The sequence below is a fragment of the Odocoileus virginianus genome, chromosome 11 (genome assembly GCF_023699985.2).
Source record: "Odocoileus virginianus isolate 20LAN1187 ecotype Illinois chromosome 11, Ovbor_1.2, whole genome shotgun sequence".
NCBI classification, from domain to species: Eukaryota; Metazoa; Chordata; class Mammalia; order Artiodactyla; family Cervidae; genus Odocoileus; species Odocoileus virginianus.
In genome coordinates this window covers 46,382,740-46,398,984 of record NC_069684.1, presented here as the reverse complement: position 1 = coordinate 46,398,984, position 16,245 = coordinate 46,382,740, and the positions used below count along the sequence as shown (strand labels likewise).

Sequence of the window (16,245 nt, the reverse complement as noted above, 5' to 3'; positions counted from 1 at the left end):
TCCTTTCTGGCCCATCTCTTAAAACAAGTGCTCTGCCCCTCCCAAAGAACTGAGAATAACTCATAAAGGCTTTCCTCTCCAGAAGCAGAACAGTCAAAAGCGTGATTAGGTTAAGTGGCTTCATTTTCCTCAGGTCAATACCCAAGGTTTATTTTCCCTATGAACAGGGTGTGCTTTATTTGATAAAACGACTCAAAATCAGCTTATGGAAAAGTTAAAAATGTAGTTTACTGAAAGATATGTATCTTTACAAAGAGTAATAGCAAACAATCCCATCTAGAAGTTTAAATAAATGTAGATGATTTTAAAACTAACAATATATATAAAGCTGAAGTCACTGCCTTGGATAATTTATACACTGCATCCAATATTTTATATAGGACATTCATTCTTAAGGCAGAAAAAGTGAATCTGACATGTAATGACTTGGCTCTTACATCCAAGGGTCAAACTGGGAGTAGACATGAGCAGACAGATTCCTTGCTAATGAGGACATACCTGGGGTGACAACTTCATTCTTAGAGTAGGTCATGTAAGACACATACATTTGGGAGAACAGAAAAAGATAGAAGTCTAAGACACATAAATATGTGTTTTCCACATGAGGTCAATGAGACTAGGCTTTCTATTATGAGGTGAAACTACTCCCATAACAAACTAATAAACTTCAACATAGTCTTTCTGGTAGGGAACATAAAATGCTTAAAATATCCAAGTATTCACTTTTTTGGAAAGTGTTCGTTTTAGACTCTAGTTTTCAAGATGTAGTATAAAAGGTAGCCTGAATAGTTAAAAGCAATTGAATGTCAACTCACACTGCTACTCAGAAGGCTACCACTTAGGATACTCCTGTCCCATGTACAAAATCCTGTGCACGGAGGATATCGATATATACTAAAATAAAAATGAAGCTCCCCCCAATGCATGTGCAAAAACACTTGTTGCCAGCAAGAATATCTTTAACGAAAAACATCTTACTTACAGAATCAGAGGCATCAAAGCCAGACTGACACGAGAGTGCACCACCCCCTAGAGGTGTACGGATATTTGGGATGAAAGCAACCGTTCAGCGGGAACCCTGGGTGATGTGCTACTTGGAGAGGAAGGCGCGCTGAGAGCACCGCGTGGGCGCCTCTCACGCAGACCAAGGTCCTGAGCCCGCAGGGCTGTGTGCTCCTTCACTCTCTGCATCCTGGTGCCCAAAGGGTAACAAGAACAAAGACAAACCTGAAAGACAATTCTTAAGCAGGTCATGGTGCCTAACTGCATGAGTACCTTCCTCTGTGCCTATCACGTATGCCGTAGCTGGGGCAAGGGTCAGAAGTGTACAAAGATTACCTGCCTAAGTTCTGAAGACATGATTTTCTTCTTTCATGGTGGCAGGAGTCCATGCAAGATTTGTAAACAGTGATACAAAATACTGTAAACATAACTTAACAGAGCTTGTATAAAACAGAAGAAGTAAATCCAAATTTACAAGTGGGTAAAAAAAACAGAGGGCAGCTTCATACAAAGTTCTCCCTCCTGCGCCAAGTGATTTCTTTTTTTTTGTTTTGTTTTTGATTACAAATATAATCCTGAGCTGAAAAACTGGGATTTGGGGGAGAGCCATCTTTGCATACAAAATATCCAAAGGATGTTTATTCTTTCACTTTTCTCTAGTGATAGTCAACTGCCACAGACAGTCCTGAATGTGTGACTTTGGAGACATTTATAGCTTGGTGTGGCGCCCAGGTCTGGAGCCTGCGGTGGTGCTGGCCATGGAAGCCGAGGCTGCAGCGTCCTCTGCTTCCTCCAGTTCGTCCTGGAGCTCCTGGCTGACGCTGGACTGCAGGGCTGCGGGCGTGAGCCACTCCTTTGGGAGGCAACTCTGTAGAAAAGGTATACAGGAGCTGAAGTAGGCAAGCCGATTGATCCAGCGAGGAATCTCTTTCCCACAGAGAATCTACAGAGGAGAAGGAGCGTAGCATTAGGTGAGAGATTGAGGTTATCTGGTCCGCTGCCAAGGAGTGGAGGGTCAGGGAGGCAGGCGGATATGCAGAAAAGCCACTGCTCCAAATCCTTTGGTGCTGTTACTTCCAGCCTTTGATGACAAGCCAGTCCCTAACTCAGAGGCCTGGGGTCTCCCTATTGTCAGCTCTGTCCCTTCCTTTCTGAAGAACTTTGTTAAGCTGCTTATTTTTTACATCTATAAAATCCAGCTAATTCCATTTGGTTCCTTTCTTTGCTCTTTGCAACTGCCTGGAGATGCTTGTAGAAGTATTTTGAACACAGAAGAAAAGAAAATACTGACAAGTAACAGGAGCTCCAGGCAGTTCTCATCCTTATCCTTAGAACTTGTCTGTAAAGTAATTAGCCTCCAACTAATAAAAAAAAAAGGAAAAAAAAAAAAGAACTTGTAAGCCTCATCTTTTTCCAACTGCAAATAGTATGAACTAGGTCTTTTATAATACTAACTTTATTACCCTCCTTTCCTTCCATAGTCGAAACTGGGCTTAACTAGGCCATGCTTTATTGTCCCTGTGGTGGTGTTGTCTCCAATCATGTCAAAGATTATAATCATTATAATTATGATCCAGAAGTGAAGTATCAGCTAGTTTAGCTTTGTTGGTTTCAAAGTATCTTATGTCCAAAAATTAGCTAAAATGTAAATAAGCTAGCACCTGTAATCAAGCAACATTTTAGCCCTATGCCTTAATGGCTTCATTTAAACACTATGTCTCTGTCTTAACTACAAAGCTAGAGGGTGGTCTCACTAGGGGGAAAGAAGAAAGTTTTGATCATTTTTGATTACACTGCCTGGAAGCCCTGAGAGGCAGACAGTACTTAACCATACTTGAAGAATGTGCATGAAGTAGATCTGGGGGAAAGCTGAGCAATGACCTTGTATTATTCCATTCCTATTTGTTTATTCTAAAAAACACAGGCAAACAAGTATTCCATTATGTTTTACACCCAAGACATAATTAGGGGGATTTGTATATTTGAAGGTCATCACAGAAGTGGTGACTAGGAATAGTTAGGTTAATATAACAAGCCATTGTTTACTATCCAAGTGGTTTTCTTCATTCTCCTTCCTAAATCCTGATTTTATTTCTCCATGTATGAATGTACTTCATGGGAAGCTGACTTCATCTCAACATCCAGAGCTGGCTAGATTAACCTAAAACAGAGTTCTGTAAGCTAAAGCCACCTGTTTTTATAAATAAAAATTTTACTGCAACACAGCCATGCCCCTTCATTTTTTTAAGGCCTACGCTTCTTGGGCTACCATGGTAGAGACAGAGTGGAATCCAGGAATAGTGGTCCGCAGGCCTAAAATATGTACTATATGGCTCTTTCAGAAAATGTGTGCAGATCCTCGATCAAGCCAATGTCTTTTATTAACTTTTGAGTCAAGATTCATAAGTAGGTCATTTAGCACTGTAACTTGAATTCTTAAAATGAAATAAACTGTAGATAATAGGGTATCTGTGATACTTGTTTTGTTTTTTTTTTATACTTGTTTTAATTATGTGTACATATCTAGATCATGATGTAAAATATATTTTACTGCGAAAAGTGATAAAAAATATTTGATTCATATAACAAAATTACTTTTACATTTAACCATGAATTTGGTAATCTCTCTTACTAAGAATTTACTGAAAAGAGGTATGCACAGGGTTATTAGTTACAGCCCAGTTTGTAATAGCCAAAGACTAAAAATAACCCAAACGTCATTAATAGGAAACTGACATTTTGGCACATCCAAACAAGAAGATCATTCAGCTGTTACAGAATAAACTCCATGCTATTATGTTAAGTGAAAAAAAAAAAAGTAGAGAAAAGTGTATAGGATGCTCCCCAAATATAATGGTGGATAGGCACAGAGTAAATTATCCACATTCCTGTTCTAAAAGGGAGAACATGGAAGGCAGGAAGGAATTATTAGTTCTAAGCAATTTCAAAATCTGACTGGGCAACCTCCATTAGGTTACAAGGCTTGGGACTAATCCTCTGTGGTCCTCAGTTCTGTTGTCTGGGCCCACGAAATCATCCTTTCTCACAAGCTTGTTTCCTGCCTATAGAATCCAAGAGTCATCTTTCATTTTGTCGTTTCTCTGTCCCTTTTATTTCAAGCTGGCAGTGTTTCTACTAACATAACAACCTCAAAAATGTTGAGTCTTCTGTGTACATCATGGGATTCACTCCACGAGATATGAGGTTCCTCTATAGATCTCTCCTGGAAGATTCCATCTCTATCCCTGATTTCCCAAGATAGTTCAAAGGATCCAGGAGTCAAATCTTTAATCTCTTCAGCAGCAGCAAATCTTACCCAGTCAAACCCTTGGGCCTTCTCTCTACAATATGCTTTTCTAACAGAGAAGCCCCTACTTTTACCATCTTTTCCACATGGACAGGCTGAACAATTCCAAATCATTAAGCTCTGAGTCCTCTGTCGCTTAACTTTTTTCCCCTCATTTTATCTTTCTTTGTCCATTTCTTTTTTTTCCTTTGTGCTTAAGCAGAAAGAATACCTTGAACACTTTGCTTGGAAATCTCATCAGCTAAATATTCAAGTTTAATGCTTATAGTTCTGCTTTCCACAAAACTGCTGGACAAAATTCAGCTAAGCTTCTTGTCACTATATAACAAAGATTTCCTCTAGTTTCCAATAACATGTTCCTTATTTCCTTCTGAGCCCTCACCAGCAGCACCTTTAATATCTATATATTTAATATTTCTACTAAGTTTGTTCAAGGTAATCCAGGTTTTTTCTATCAAACTCATTATTGCTCCAGCCTTTACCAATCACCTAATTCTAAAACCAACTGCACATTGGTAAAGGTATTGTTATGGTAGTGGCCCATCTCTAGGTACCAACATCTGTACTGGTTTCCCGGGGCAACTTTAACAAACTATCAGAAACTCAGTGGCTAAAACAACTCAATTTTTTCTCTTACAGTTCTAGAGGCCAAGGAAGAAGGGTGGAGGGGAGTGGATATTGAGAAGTCAGAAAGCTATGAACACATTTTGTTTTTTCTTTCTCCAACATTTGACTATGGAACTATGAAAAGACTTTACAAACACAAAATTAAACAAAAAAGCACCCTCCAACCAAAAAGAGGATCAATGAAACAAGGACCCTGTGTAGTAAACTGGTGGCATAACCATACAAGAAAAAAAATTATTTCAACTAACTATAAAACACTGTTACTTTTATTGAGCCATACTCTAAAAATAGAACTGCAAAAAACTTCCACTTTTCAGTAGTCATATTGTCGGTGGCAGTGGTTATACTACTACTCTAAGGTTGCTTTAGGTATAGAGGGATTAAAATGAATGGGTGATTATGTTATTGTTGAGAAACAGGATTTTATACCTGGCATAGCAAAGTACAGATATACTATTGATAAGGTTAAGTAAAAATCCTATAGCCTGAATTTTAAGTTGAAACACCACTGCTACTGCTAAGTCACTTCAGTTGTGTCCAACTCTGTGCGACCCCATCCCTGGGATTCTCCAGGCAAGAACACTGGAGTGGGTTGCCATCTCCTTCTCCAATGCATAAAAGTGAAAAGTGAAAGTGAAGTCGCTCAGTCAAGTCCAACTCTTCACGACCCCCTGGACTGCAGCCTACCAGGCTCCTCCATCCATGGGATTTTCCAGGCAAGGGTACTGGAGTGGGGTGCCACTGCCTTCTCTGAGAAACGAATCTGTAAAAAGTCCTAGCTCTGTCTACTGCAGAAAAAAAAAAAAATCTAGAAACTATCACCAACGCACTAGCAAGGAGCAATCCTAATGCCCAGATTAAAATTTTTAAATATTTACTAGAAGGAAACAGTTCTGAGGTAGGAAATACATAGATGAGCCTGGAATATTTCATTATACCAAAAACCAAGAAGGCTACTAAAGATGAACGAGGTCAGGGTGGGATGAACTGGGACTGACGGACATACTCTACCATGTACACGACAGGTAACTAGTGGGAACCTACCGTATAGCACAGAATACACGACTCAATGCTCTGTGGTGACCTAAATGGGAACGAAACCCAAAGAGGGGATATGTGTACACGTATAGCTGATTCACTTCATTATACAGCAGACACTAACACACGTTGTAAAGCAACTAAACTCCAATAAAAATTTTTTAAATTAGCATATCAAAAGACTCAGAAGCTGACTTAAAAAGAATCCCATTGATAAAAAATAGGATAAGGACAGTAACTGCACTAAACTGAAATATATCGATTATTTTTAAATCGGGGGGGGGGGGGGAGAGAAATCTATAGTTATACCACATTCTGAAAAAATCTGTTACCTTTGGAGAGTGCTAGGGAACTCTATCAGGAGTCCCTAAGACCATCTCCAGGTTAGGTGATTTGTTGAGGGGACTCACAGGACTTGGCATATAGCTGTATTCACAGCTATGATTTATTATGGTAAAAAAAAAAATTAGCAAGAAAAAAGGCACAGGGCAAAGTCCAGAGGAAATCAGGCACAGGCTTTCAAAGGTCCTCTTCACAGTGGAGTCACATGGGAGAAGCAGCTGCGGCAACACGCGTGGAATGCTTACTTCCAGGGGAGCACGAGAGACCTAACATCCAGGTTTTAGAGGCCTGGCCACACAGGCCCCGTCCCTAGCATGCACTTAAAACTGCGGGCTCCCAGAACCAAAGCAGGGCCTCAGCATAAGGCGCACCGTCACGCAGACAGCTCAGGCACATGAGCCCTTAACCTGCGGGAGTCTGGGCAGCTGGGACCCTCCCGAAAACCAAGTTCTCAGAGGCAGCCAAGGATGACTCTGTACGCAGGCGTTTTTAAGGACAGCAGTCTCTGGGCTGCTTTGTTAACTTTTCTGGCACCATTCACCCCTCAGCCAAGCTGTCACAGCAGAAATGATCAAAGGACCTCCTGGAGCACTGAGCCCAACTTGAAGTGCTGAGCTCAGCCACACTCTTGAGGGGTGCTAGACTTAGCCAGTTGAAACAAACTCCCTGAAATCATCATAGTTTAAGTTTCAGTATGAGCTTTCTTCATCTGGTCTAAGGTATCCATTTAGGCACTGCACAATGCTGGCCAGTAAGCTGAAGCAGGCCTCTCGCCAGGCCCTGAAGTCGGCCAGCTCCTTGACCTGGGACTTCCAAGCCTCCAGAACTGGGAGAAATAAATTCTTATTGTTTACAAGCCACCAGTCTACAGTATTTTGTCGCAGCAGCCCAAATGGACAGGGCCCTCTGCTCCAGGGTTTCTAATCTAGTCTGAAAAATGAGCTGCATCTTGGTTTCAGAGGGACTGCCTGAAGGCACTCAGTTCCAAGTAGTTCTGTCTGTCCACGACACAAGTTATCAGCCTCGTGAGTGTGGAAGACATCTGTTCATGTTCGGTGTGGGGAGGGCAGGAGCGAGGGCCACCCTCTGCTCTCCCCGAGCCAATGCTGTCACTGTGATTACAAGCTCAGTGGCCTGCCTGAATTCAAGGTGCCTGCAGCAGCTGAGGCAGGCAGAATGAAAAGTTCTTCCTCAAGGAGAGGGAAAAGATTATTAATGCCTTCACCCATCCTGGCCTCCTCAGGGGCCAGGGTTTTCTTTGGTTGCTGCTGTTGTTAGAAAATCAGTATGTCACATTCGGCAATCATAAGTTGATATTAAAAAAAGAATACCCTACTCTCCCCCAGACCTTTTGTTTGGATTTGGAAGGGAAGTATATATGAGAAACAGAAGAGTTTTCAGAGGAAACATTTTTACATAATTTAACCAGCTAGATGCATTACATTAGCAATCAGTCAGGATTAAATTCTGAATTTCCAGAAAATTTCAAAATGGGTTTATATAGCCAACCCCTCCTTTCCTCCTGGTCATTTATCTAGAGAATGGTCTAGAAAAGATCCCTCTGATTCTGGGGATGGCTGCATGTGGTAATCAAGCTACCTTACTCAGGTGGGTGCTCCAGGAGACAGGGTGGAGAAAAGCAGAGTTAGGTGAGCCGTCCGTTGCTGCAAACTGCAATGAATTCTGATACTCAATTCTGATACTCATGAAGGGGCCTGCGCTGAAACAGCCCCGATATGGGGCTGAGAGTAAGTTCTGTTAGGGGTGGTCACAGGGCGGAGGGGTCACAGGACTGGCGATGTGCTCTCCCCTAACCTGCAGCTTTTGGCAATAATCACCAAGCCAGGAATGCAATGTCTCTGTCTGAGAAATACAGAGCTGGTCAGCAGCTCAATTTCAGATGGTCCCGATGGAGGACAAGCCCCTTTCTGGGGACACCTCCAACATGTTTCAGTCAACATCCATGGTGTGTATCTTACAAAACGCCACTGGTCCTCAGAAAACAAATGGAGAGGGACAGCAACAGTGTGCGTAGTCCTGTTTGAAAGCTCTGCTGTGGAAGCCAGGAGGCCAGTGAAAAGGGCCAGCTAGCTAAGCAGCTCTGCAGAGAAGGTCACTGAAACTGCAGTTCATATTCTCCTTTACAGATCTCACCATTCCTGTGGTACTCGATGTGGCCACTGTGACCATCTGCTAAGTGTCAGAAAGCTGGGAAGCGGTTTCAAGTGCGATTTAATTCTCCAGACCTTATTTTATTATCTTTTAACTTTCTTCCCTCCATTTTCTTTTTTAAGGTCCTTTAATTTGGATCTACTTTAGGTTTTCTGCTTGGCACCCAAGAACTGGAAAGGCGGTAAGTGCCTGTGTGATGACTGGCAGAGTAAAATTTCTAGATAGGAGAAATGAATCACTTATTAATAAGTAAGAGCCAGAAAAAAGTTCAAGTTGGCAACTAAAAGTTAGGAAAAGAGGAATCCTATTGGCTAAGAAGTGGAAGTCACTTAGGCATTAATTTTTTATGATTTTTTCCCCCAATCCCCTTGGCATTAATTTAAGTGAAAATATAAAGCTGTAATAAAATAAATTAGAATAAGAAGCGACTCATTATTGTACTCACTCTACACACTTGCTAGATCATGACTAGAATTACAATTTAAAACTGCGCTGACTCTAAATGAACTTATGGTTGGGACTTGGAGAGGGGGAGGATAGTAAAGAGTTTGGGATGGACATGTACACGCTGCTGTATTTAAAATGGATAATCAACAAGGTCCTCCTGCAGCACAGGGAACTCTGCTCAATGTTACGTGGCAGCCTGGATGGGAGGGAGAGTTTGGGGGAGAATGGATACATGTATGTGGATGGCTGAATCCCACTGCTATTCACCTGAAACTATCACAACACTGTTAATCAGCTGTACTCCAAAACAAAATAAAAATATTTTAAAAAACTGAATGCATAAAGTAAAAAAACCCCAAACTATGCTGACTGTAAAGTTGCCAACTTTGCAAAGGTCACTACTAAGAAATAGTCACAGAAAAGAAATAAAATACCATATATTACATAATGTAAATAAACAGAAAAAAATAACTTGCTAAATATAGTGGGGCAGTAAGTATATGAGTAAATGTTATTTCTTTGAAGAACTTTTAGAATAAAATTTACCTCTGATAAAGCCGAAGAAAAGTGATTGCAATTTTTATGCATCAAATGATAGGCATTGCCTTTGTATTCTTTTCCCAATTCTTCCACAATTTTTTCTATATCATCTTCTAGGAAGTCAGTGCTCCCTAAAACAACAGCTTCTCTTAAAGAGAAAAAAGAAAAAAAAGAATATAGCTGTGTGAGTTATATTATAGGCATGCTTAAAGACTTATTTCCAGAAATGCTTATTTCCAGGAACATTATGATGGATGTTTAACAAAGCAGGGTTAATGTTATGACTAAAAAGTAAATGAGGTATTTTAATAATCTGATTATTTTAGTTTCTACTTTTTAAAAACAATAAACTCTTAAGTATACCACTTCTAAATAATACAAACGAAAATAAGTCATTTCCCTTATTAAACAGTATTATATTAAAAATGTAATATGACAGTTATTTTTATTACTATTGTATTAGAATTTACATTACTAGAGCACCAGATGCATGCTGCAAATATTCTTGCTTAAATACAGCTGCCATCAAATGGCTGGTCATATTCTCACTTAAAAATCATCTTTTAAGTTGTCAGCCACTGGGCTTCAGTCAACTGTCAAATGACTAATTTTAAAAAAAGGCATCATAATAACAAACCCCTTCTAAACAATACACCAAACCAAAAAACAAATCAACCCCCCACCGCTCCTAAACTACTACCCTGAAATTCGATAGACATTATTCAACAGAGAGTACAATTTTAGAATCCAAGTTAGTTTAGAATCCAAGTTAGAATCCAAGAAAGCTGACAACACTCAGAAAATCCTTTTATCTAGGAGTTTTGACAAATGGGAGACCTAACAGATGGATTCAGGCTGGCATTATAGCACTTACGTGTGTAAATATTTCAAATTGGTTATAGGCTAAGAGAACCATTAACTTAGTAGTGATAAAAGGGTATCGCCTTATACTGAATTTCAGTGTTATAACCTCATTTCATTATTTTCACTTGGCAACCATTATAGGCCTAGAAGTTTCTTTAAAGCTCCTTGAAACTAAGATTCTAAATACCACTTTAAATATAAAACGTAATTAAGGAACGACAATTTGATTATTAGCATTAGCAGTAGGTTTTCAGTGCTTTTTACTACTCCCAAGGCTCCAGAGTACACTCATATCCATACATTTTAGGTCTATCAGTGCATATAATACCTTAACAATACTTTCTTGGCTAATCTATTCAGATTACTTTAGTTATTTCAAGTTTATAAACATTGTCCCTTTCACTGGGAAAATGAAGAGATTTTTAAGAGTGTTAGGTAGGTCACAATTAATCTTTCCTCCATCTCCCTCCAAATAGGAGACTGAGGGAAGCAATCATTAGATAGGAAAGTCTGTTAAAGCAGAATCTTACATCAAGGTAAAAACATTTGTAAAGTAGACAAAATAACTTTCATGGGTCCTCAATAAGAGCAACAGACTAGCTTCTTTCAGGCACTTTATCTGGCTGATTACTATCTTTATACAACTTAGATTTGATTTTAAAGCATTAGCAACTAAACAACATTGAAGAAACATTTTAACTTCCTATATTTTTTTAATCTACAGAATGAATTCTGTATGCCTGAATACAAGTTTTGGCACCTAAGACAGTGTAATAAAAATTATCCTCCCTACTTACTTAAATTTAAATGTTTCTCCTAGTTCAGAAGCATTTCCTGGGGAAATTTCAAATATTCCAGAAAAGGGATAAGGATGGCCACCATAAGCAAATTCTGAAAAGAGAAAACTCATGATTTTTAGTATTTATCACATAAAATTTAACCAGTATGTTGAATTAGATTTAATAAATGATGAAGATAATAATGATACCATCTAAATATTTTTAAATTTAGTAATGCTTTCACAAATATCTCATTTAGCTATTACTTGTACAGAACAGTTGACACAAGACTTGAAACTCTAATAAAAGATGCTCAAAGGTAATTCTGACTTCTCTGTTTACTTTATAATGACTAGAGGAGAGTGCCTAATACTCAAAAGAGAAAGAAGTTCCTGTTTCCCTATAACGCCAGAGTATGTAGGTGGTCAGTTCAGTGATGTGCCATTAAAAATTAAAGGGGTCAAATTTCAAACTTGCATTTTACTGGAAAAACTGTCTAATAACAATGAGTTTTCAAGGTTCTTGGGATTAAGACTCTTGGTTTATCTCTGATTAAGAATGAAACATTAGGAAACAGAAAATTGGAATTCAGTCCCCCTCATTCAAGAAACAATAAGCTGAAAAATTAACATACACTACCACTGACATACAGACACACACACTCCACAGCACATCTTTAAGGTAGGAGACAGCAACTTGTATTATAGTGAATGTACATCCAGACTGATCAGATACAAACTCTTATCCAGAATGAAAATGAAGAATGGTTTCAAATCAGGAAGGAAATAAAATTTCTGGCGACAATTATGGTATGAGATACTTTGATATTTAAGTGGAAAATCATAGTAGTCTTAAAGAATTCTAAACAAATGCTTAATACTGTCACTTAAATTTATTAAATATAATCTTAAAGGTTTTAGAACAAAGCATGGGAAAGAACAAGGCAATTCTAAGTTTACTTTTGATTCAGATCTTTCAGAAGAAACAACTATAATGTAGAATAAGAAAGCATTTAATTCTGAAACATACAACTTTTTAATAACAGAACTTTATAAAACATTGTAGATAAGGTTAGACATGGAAAAATCATATTTCGATTTTTAACTTTCTCAATTATAGTAAAATTGTAGGCCCACTTATTCATCCATTCAAGAAGCAATAATTCACTTTTAGGAATGTAGTTGGTTCTGGTTTTGCTCTTTTGAACCATGTTTCTAATTATTCCTAAGTCATTTTATGAATAGGAACAATGATTAGGCAGATAAAAGCATAATGGTATATGAGAATACTTAGTATTCATATACTATGTATACTATGAATACTATGTATTCATATACATATGTATACTATAGTATACATATACTATATACATAGTATATGGGAATACTTGGGTTCAAGTCTCAGTTTTGTTAATTAGCAGTATGACTTTCTGCAGGTTTGAGCTCATTTCTTCACCTGAAAAATGGATGCCCCATGCTCCAATCTACCTCAGAGTAGTGTGGTCATGGGGTTCCAAAATCGATGGCACTTTAAAAACTGTAACATATCACCCAAATTCAGTTAAAAACGAACATTCACGCAACTTTGGCAAAGGCCACATCAAACAGGGACCAAGCCCACAGACTACAATTTCCCCTGTATCAATACACCAACCACTGGAACCCTCAACACAAACCCCTCTGCTTTCTGGTAGATGCAGTCTTTCAAGTAAAATGGAGCTTATATGGCAGATTTTTATAGTCAATATTTAATATGGTACACTGCACCTAGCAGCAGCTAACTGAGCATATAAAAACGGGACAGCAGAACACCACACTGACACATGTAAGTCAATGAGCCTTTTCCTTGTATTAGCTAAGCTGGTATCACCGGGCTGCAAAGAGCAGACATGACTTCGCAACCAAACAACAGCAAACGCAGCCTTCAGGGGTAACTGGGAGGAAACTGCAGTAGCACCATCTACGAGGTCGCAAAGACTGCCTCGCTGAAGCAAACAAGAGCATTTCTGCTACAGGACGAGCCTATGACTCAAACTAGTATATTATTACAACCTTGCTGAAATCAGCAACGTCATCTGTCTTATGAAGAACATTCTACTTAAAACATGGTCAGGTCTTGTACCGAGAGAGAGAATTAGAGCAAAGGAAAAAGCTGTTGAAACAGAGCTGCTTGGTTTGAGTGGTTCCAGCTACGGTTATCATAATGAATGGTAATAAAGAATAAAAAGGGCTCAGTTAACGACAAAGGCCATCATTCTTAAGCAAAAAGCAACATATACTCAAAGGCAGGATTTGCTCAGCAATATTTTTAAACTTTATAACTATACATTTGTAGGTCTACAAAAACAAGTTACTGAAATTCCCTCAGGAAATTGGTATTTCAAAATTGACGTTCCAGCACCAATCCTTTTCCAACCAAAATGATTATTCATATCATTGTATCTTTTCAAAGTGAAAGGTTTCTTAGGAAGGTCAATATAGATTAAGGCAAAACTGTCATGGTATAACAATCTCAAAAGGAAAATATTAATTATGACACAGGATATAGAAAAAAGATAACTAAATCAATATACACGTGTGTACTTTGAGTACTTTGTCTTCAAATACATTCAATTTTGGGCATTTTTCCAAAATGCAGTATAAACAAATACGGGGAGATTTTCTCCTACTTTCTACAATAAAGCATGGCACTTAAAAAAAGTCGGGGGGAAGAGCTACAGTCATGATTTTGCAACCCCTTTAAATGAGAAAAATCTTCAGAAAGTATATTTAGACTGTGTGCACACATACCTCTGCCATATACTTCAATTCCTGAATGAAAAACTCCAATTCCGATGGAAGAGGTGTATTCGTTCATCCAGTACTAGAGGGGAAGAAAAGATTCAGTATATTTGTTCATTTATAATTCAAATCCACTTATAGGAGGCTACTATTTCCTGAATCTTTAGGCCTTCCTAACCCTATTTCTTGGTATTTTCCTTACAGCTCTGAAATTCCCATGATAATGGCACATTCAATCTTATCTCTGTGCCTTTGACTGTGCCACATACCATGTGGCAGAGAAGGCAATGGCACCCCACTCCAGCACTCTTGCCTGGAAAATCCCATGGACAGAGGAGCCTGGTAGGCTGCAGTCCATGTGGTCGCTGAGAGTCAGACACGACTAAGCGACTTCACTTTCACTTTCATGCATTGGAGAAGGAAATGGCAACCCACTCTGGTATTCTTGCCTGGAGAATCCCAGGGAGCCTGGTGGGCTGCCGTCTAAGGGGTCGCACAGAGTCGGACATGACTAAAGCGATTTAGCAGCAGCAGCAGCATACCATATGGAATACCTTCCTGCGTCAAAATGAAAGTGAACTGAAAGTGAGAGCTGCTCAGTCATGTCTGACTCTTTGCAACCCCATGGACTGCCCACCAGGCTCCTCTGTCCATGGGATTTCCCAGGCAAGAATACTGGAGTGGGTTGATACTTCCTTCTCCAGGGGATCTTCCTGACCCAGGATCAAATCCGGGTCTGCTGCATTGTAGGAAGATTCTTTACTTCCCTTTACCAGGGATGCTCAACAATCTCACAGTAATCAGAAAAATGCTAGTTAAAACAATAAGCTACCATTCTTTTTTTTTTTTTTTTGGGCTACTTAGCTATGGGGTCTTAGTTCTCCAACCAAGGATTGAACCCAGGCCCTCATCAGCGAGAGCAGGGAGTCTAACCACTGAATGGCTAGGGAACTCCCTACTAGTTTGAAGATCCATCAGACTGGCAAATATACAAAACATTGTTAATATGTAGCGTTGGTGAGGATGTCAGAAGATACTGCACAAATGTGAATCAACGGCAATTAATTAACCATTCCACCTCCCAGAAGCCAGTCTACAGAAATGCTTGAACATATGCAGAGAGATATCCTAGGATATTAACTTCAGTTATCTATAGCACTAAAAACTGGAAACAATCTAAGTACCAGTAGGAGAATGGTTACATTAAGTGATGGTACATCCATATGATGAACTATCATAAAGCTACTAAAAAGAATGAGTTACTATAAAAGGGCACTAAAAATACACCTAAGACACATAAAGTAAAGACACCAGGTCATAATACATTATCTGTAGCAAGATCACATTTTTGTAAGTTAAATAAATAGGTCCTGTGTATATGTTTACAAGCTAAGTATAAAACAAAACAAAACTACCACCAATTACAACAAAAGAAGGTTTGAAGCATTATAGATCCAACTGCTGACAGTTTGGGGGGTGGAGCAGATACAGCATGTGGGTGTGAACACAGGGGAGCAAACAGATATACTCACTTTGACTCCATACACTTCAAGACTGTTTTTCTCAATTTTATGAACTATGTATATTACTAACTTTTATAATTAGAAAAATGTTTACCCAAATCTATTTGTTCAGTGGTTTCCTGACAGCCAATTTCTAGGACTTAAACTGTCTTTTCCAACTGAGAAATCTCATTGCTTACATTGTTTACAACCAATAATTTGGTCTACTATCTAACTTCTTTAACAATGGCACCAACAGGTTTTTGTTCTAGATGCAGACAGCTCCTATGTAAAGTTACCTTTTCTCTTTTTATGGTGTGAGTGCCTCTCTTTCAAAATAGAATATTTTCGAAAAAGAGAGAGATACATAATAGTTGTCTGCAATAATCAAAAGATTTTAAAACTCTTAGTAAATTGAACATTTATTTGCATTTAACATTTAATATCACTATTAATTTTAACAATTTATCTTTTGTTGACCAGTAAATAGCTTTCTCAAAGTGCTTTTATAATAGATTTCTATAATGTGAATCTAAACGTTTTATTAAGAGAAAGGTTTTCATGCAAAAACAAAAACAAAAACAAAACCCCTGCACAATGACTTTTGCCAGAAGAGTTAATACAGGTTTAGGATGGGAATGTACTTGTCAGAGCGCGGAATCCTAGACTCAGAAATCTTTTACTCTCTGTTCTTTCACAGTTGAAAATAATCTCTTCTATAGCACTTCTGTATGTTGCCTGGGTATATATACTATATATACTATTTTAGTCTGAAACTTCCCTGCATTTAAGACTTTACATTCTAAATACAAAAGAATATGTTTCAACACATTCTATAAATTGGA

General features: G+C 38.6%; 1 protein-coding gene across 2 annotated transcripts in view; it reads right to left on the bottom strand.

Annotated features, from left to right (window-relative positions):
• Window positions 1-203: 203 nt before the first annotated feature.
• The window catches only part of DESI2 (desumoylating isopeptidase 2), a 42,943-nt gene continuing 26,901 nt past the window's right edge, over window positions 204-16,245 (bottom strand). For both annotated transcript variants that reach the window (XM_020915247.2, XM_070474400.1), the window contains exons 2-5: window positions 13,908-13,980; window positions 11,137-11,230; window positions 9,482-9,623; window positions 204-1,945 (exon numbers count right to left, since the gene is read on the bottom strand). In XM_020915247.2, coding sequence (XP_020770906.1) covers window positions 1,712-1,945; window positions 9,482-9,623; window positions 11,137-11,230; window positions 13,908-13,980 — 543 coding nt within the window. In that variant the 3' untranslated portion in view covers window positions 204-1,711. The remainder of the gene's footprint in view (window positions 1,946-9,481; window positions 9,624-11,136; window positions 11,231-13,907; window positions 13,981-16,245) is intronic.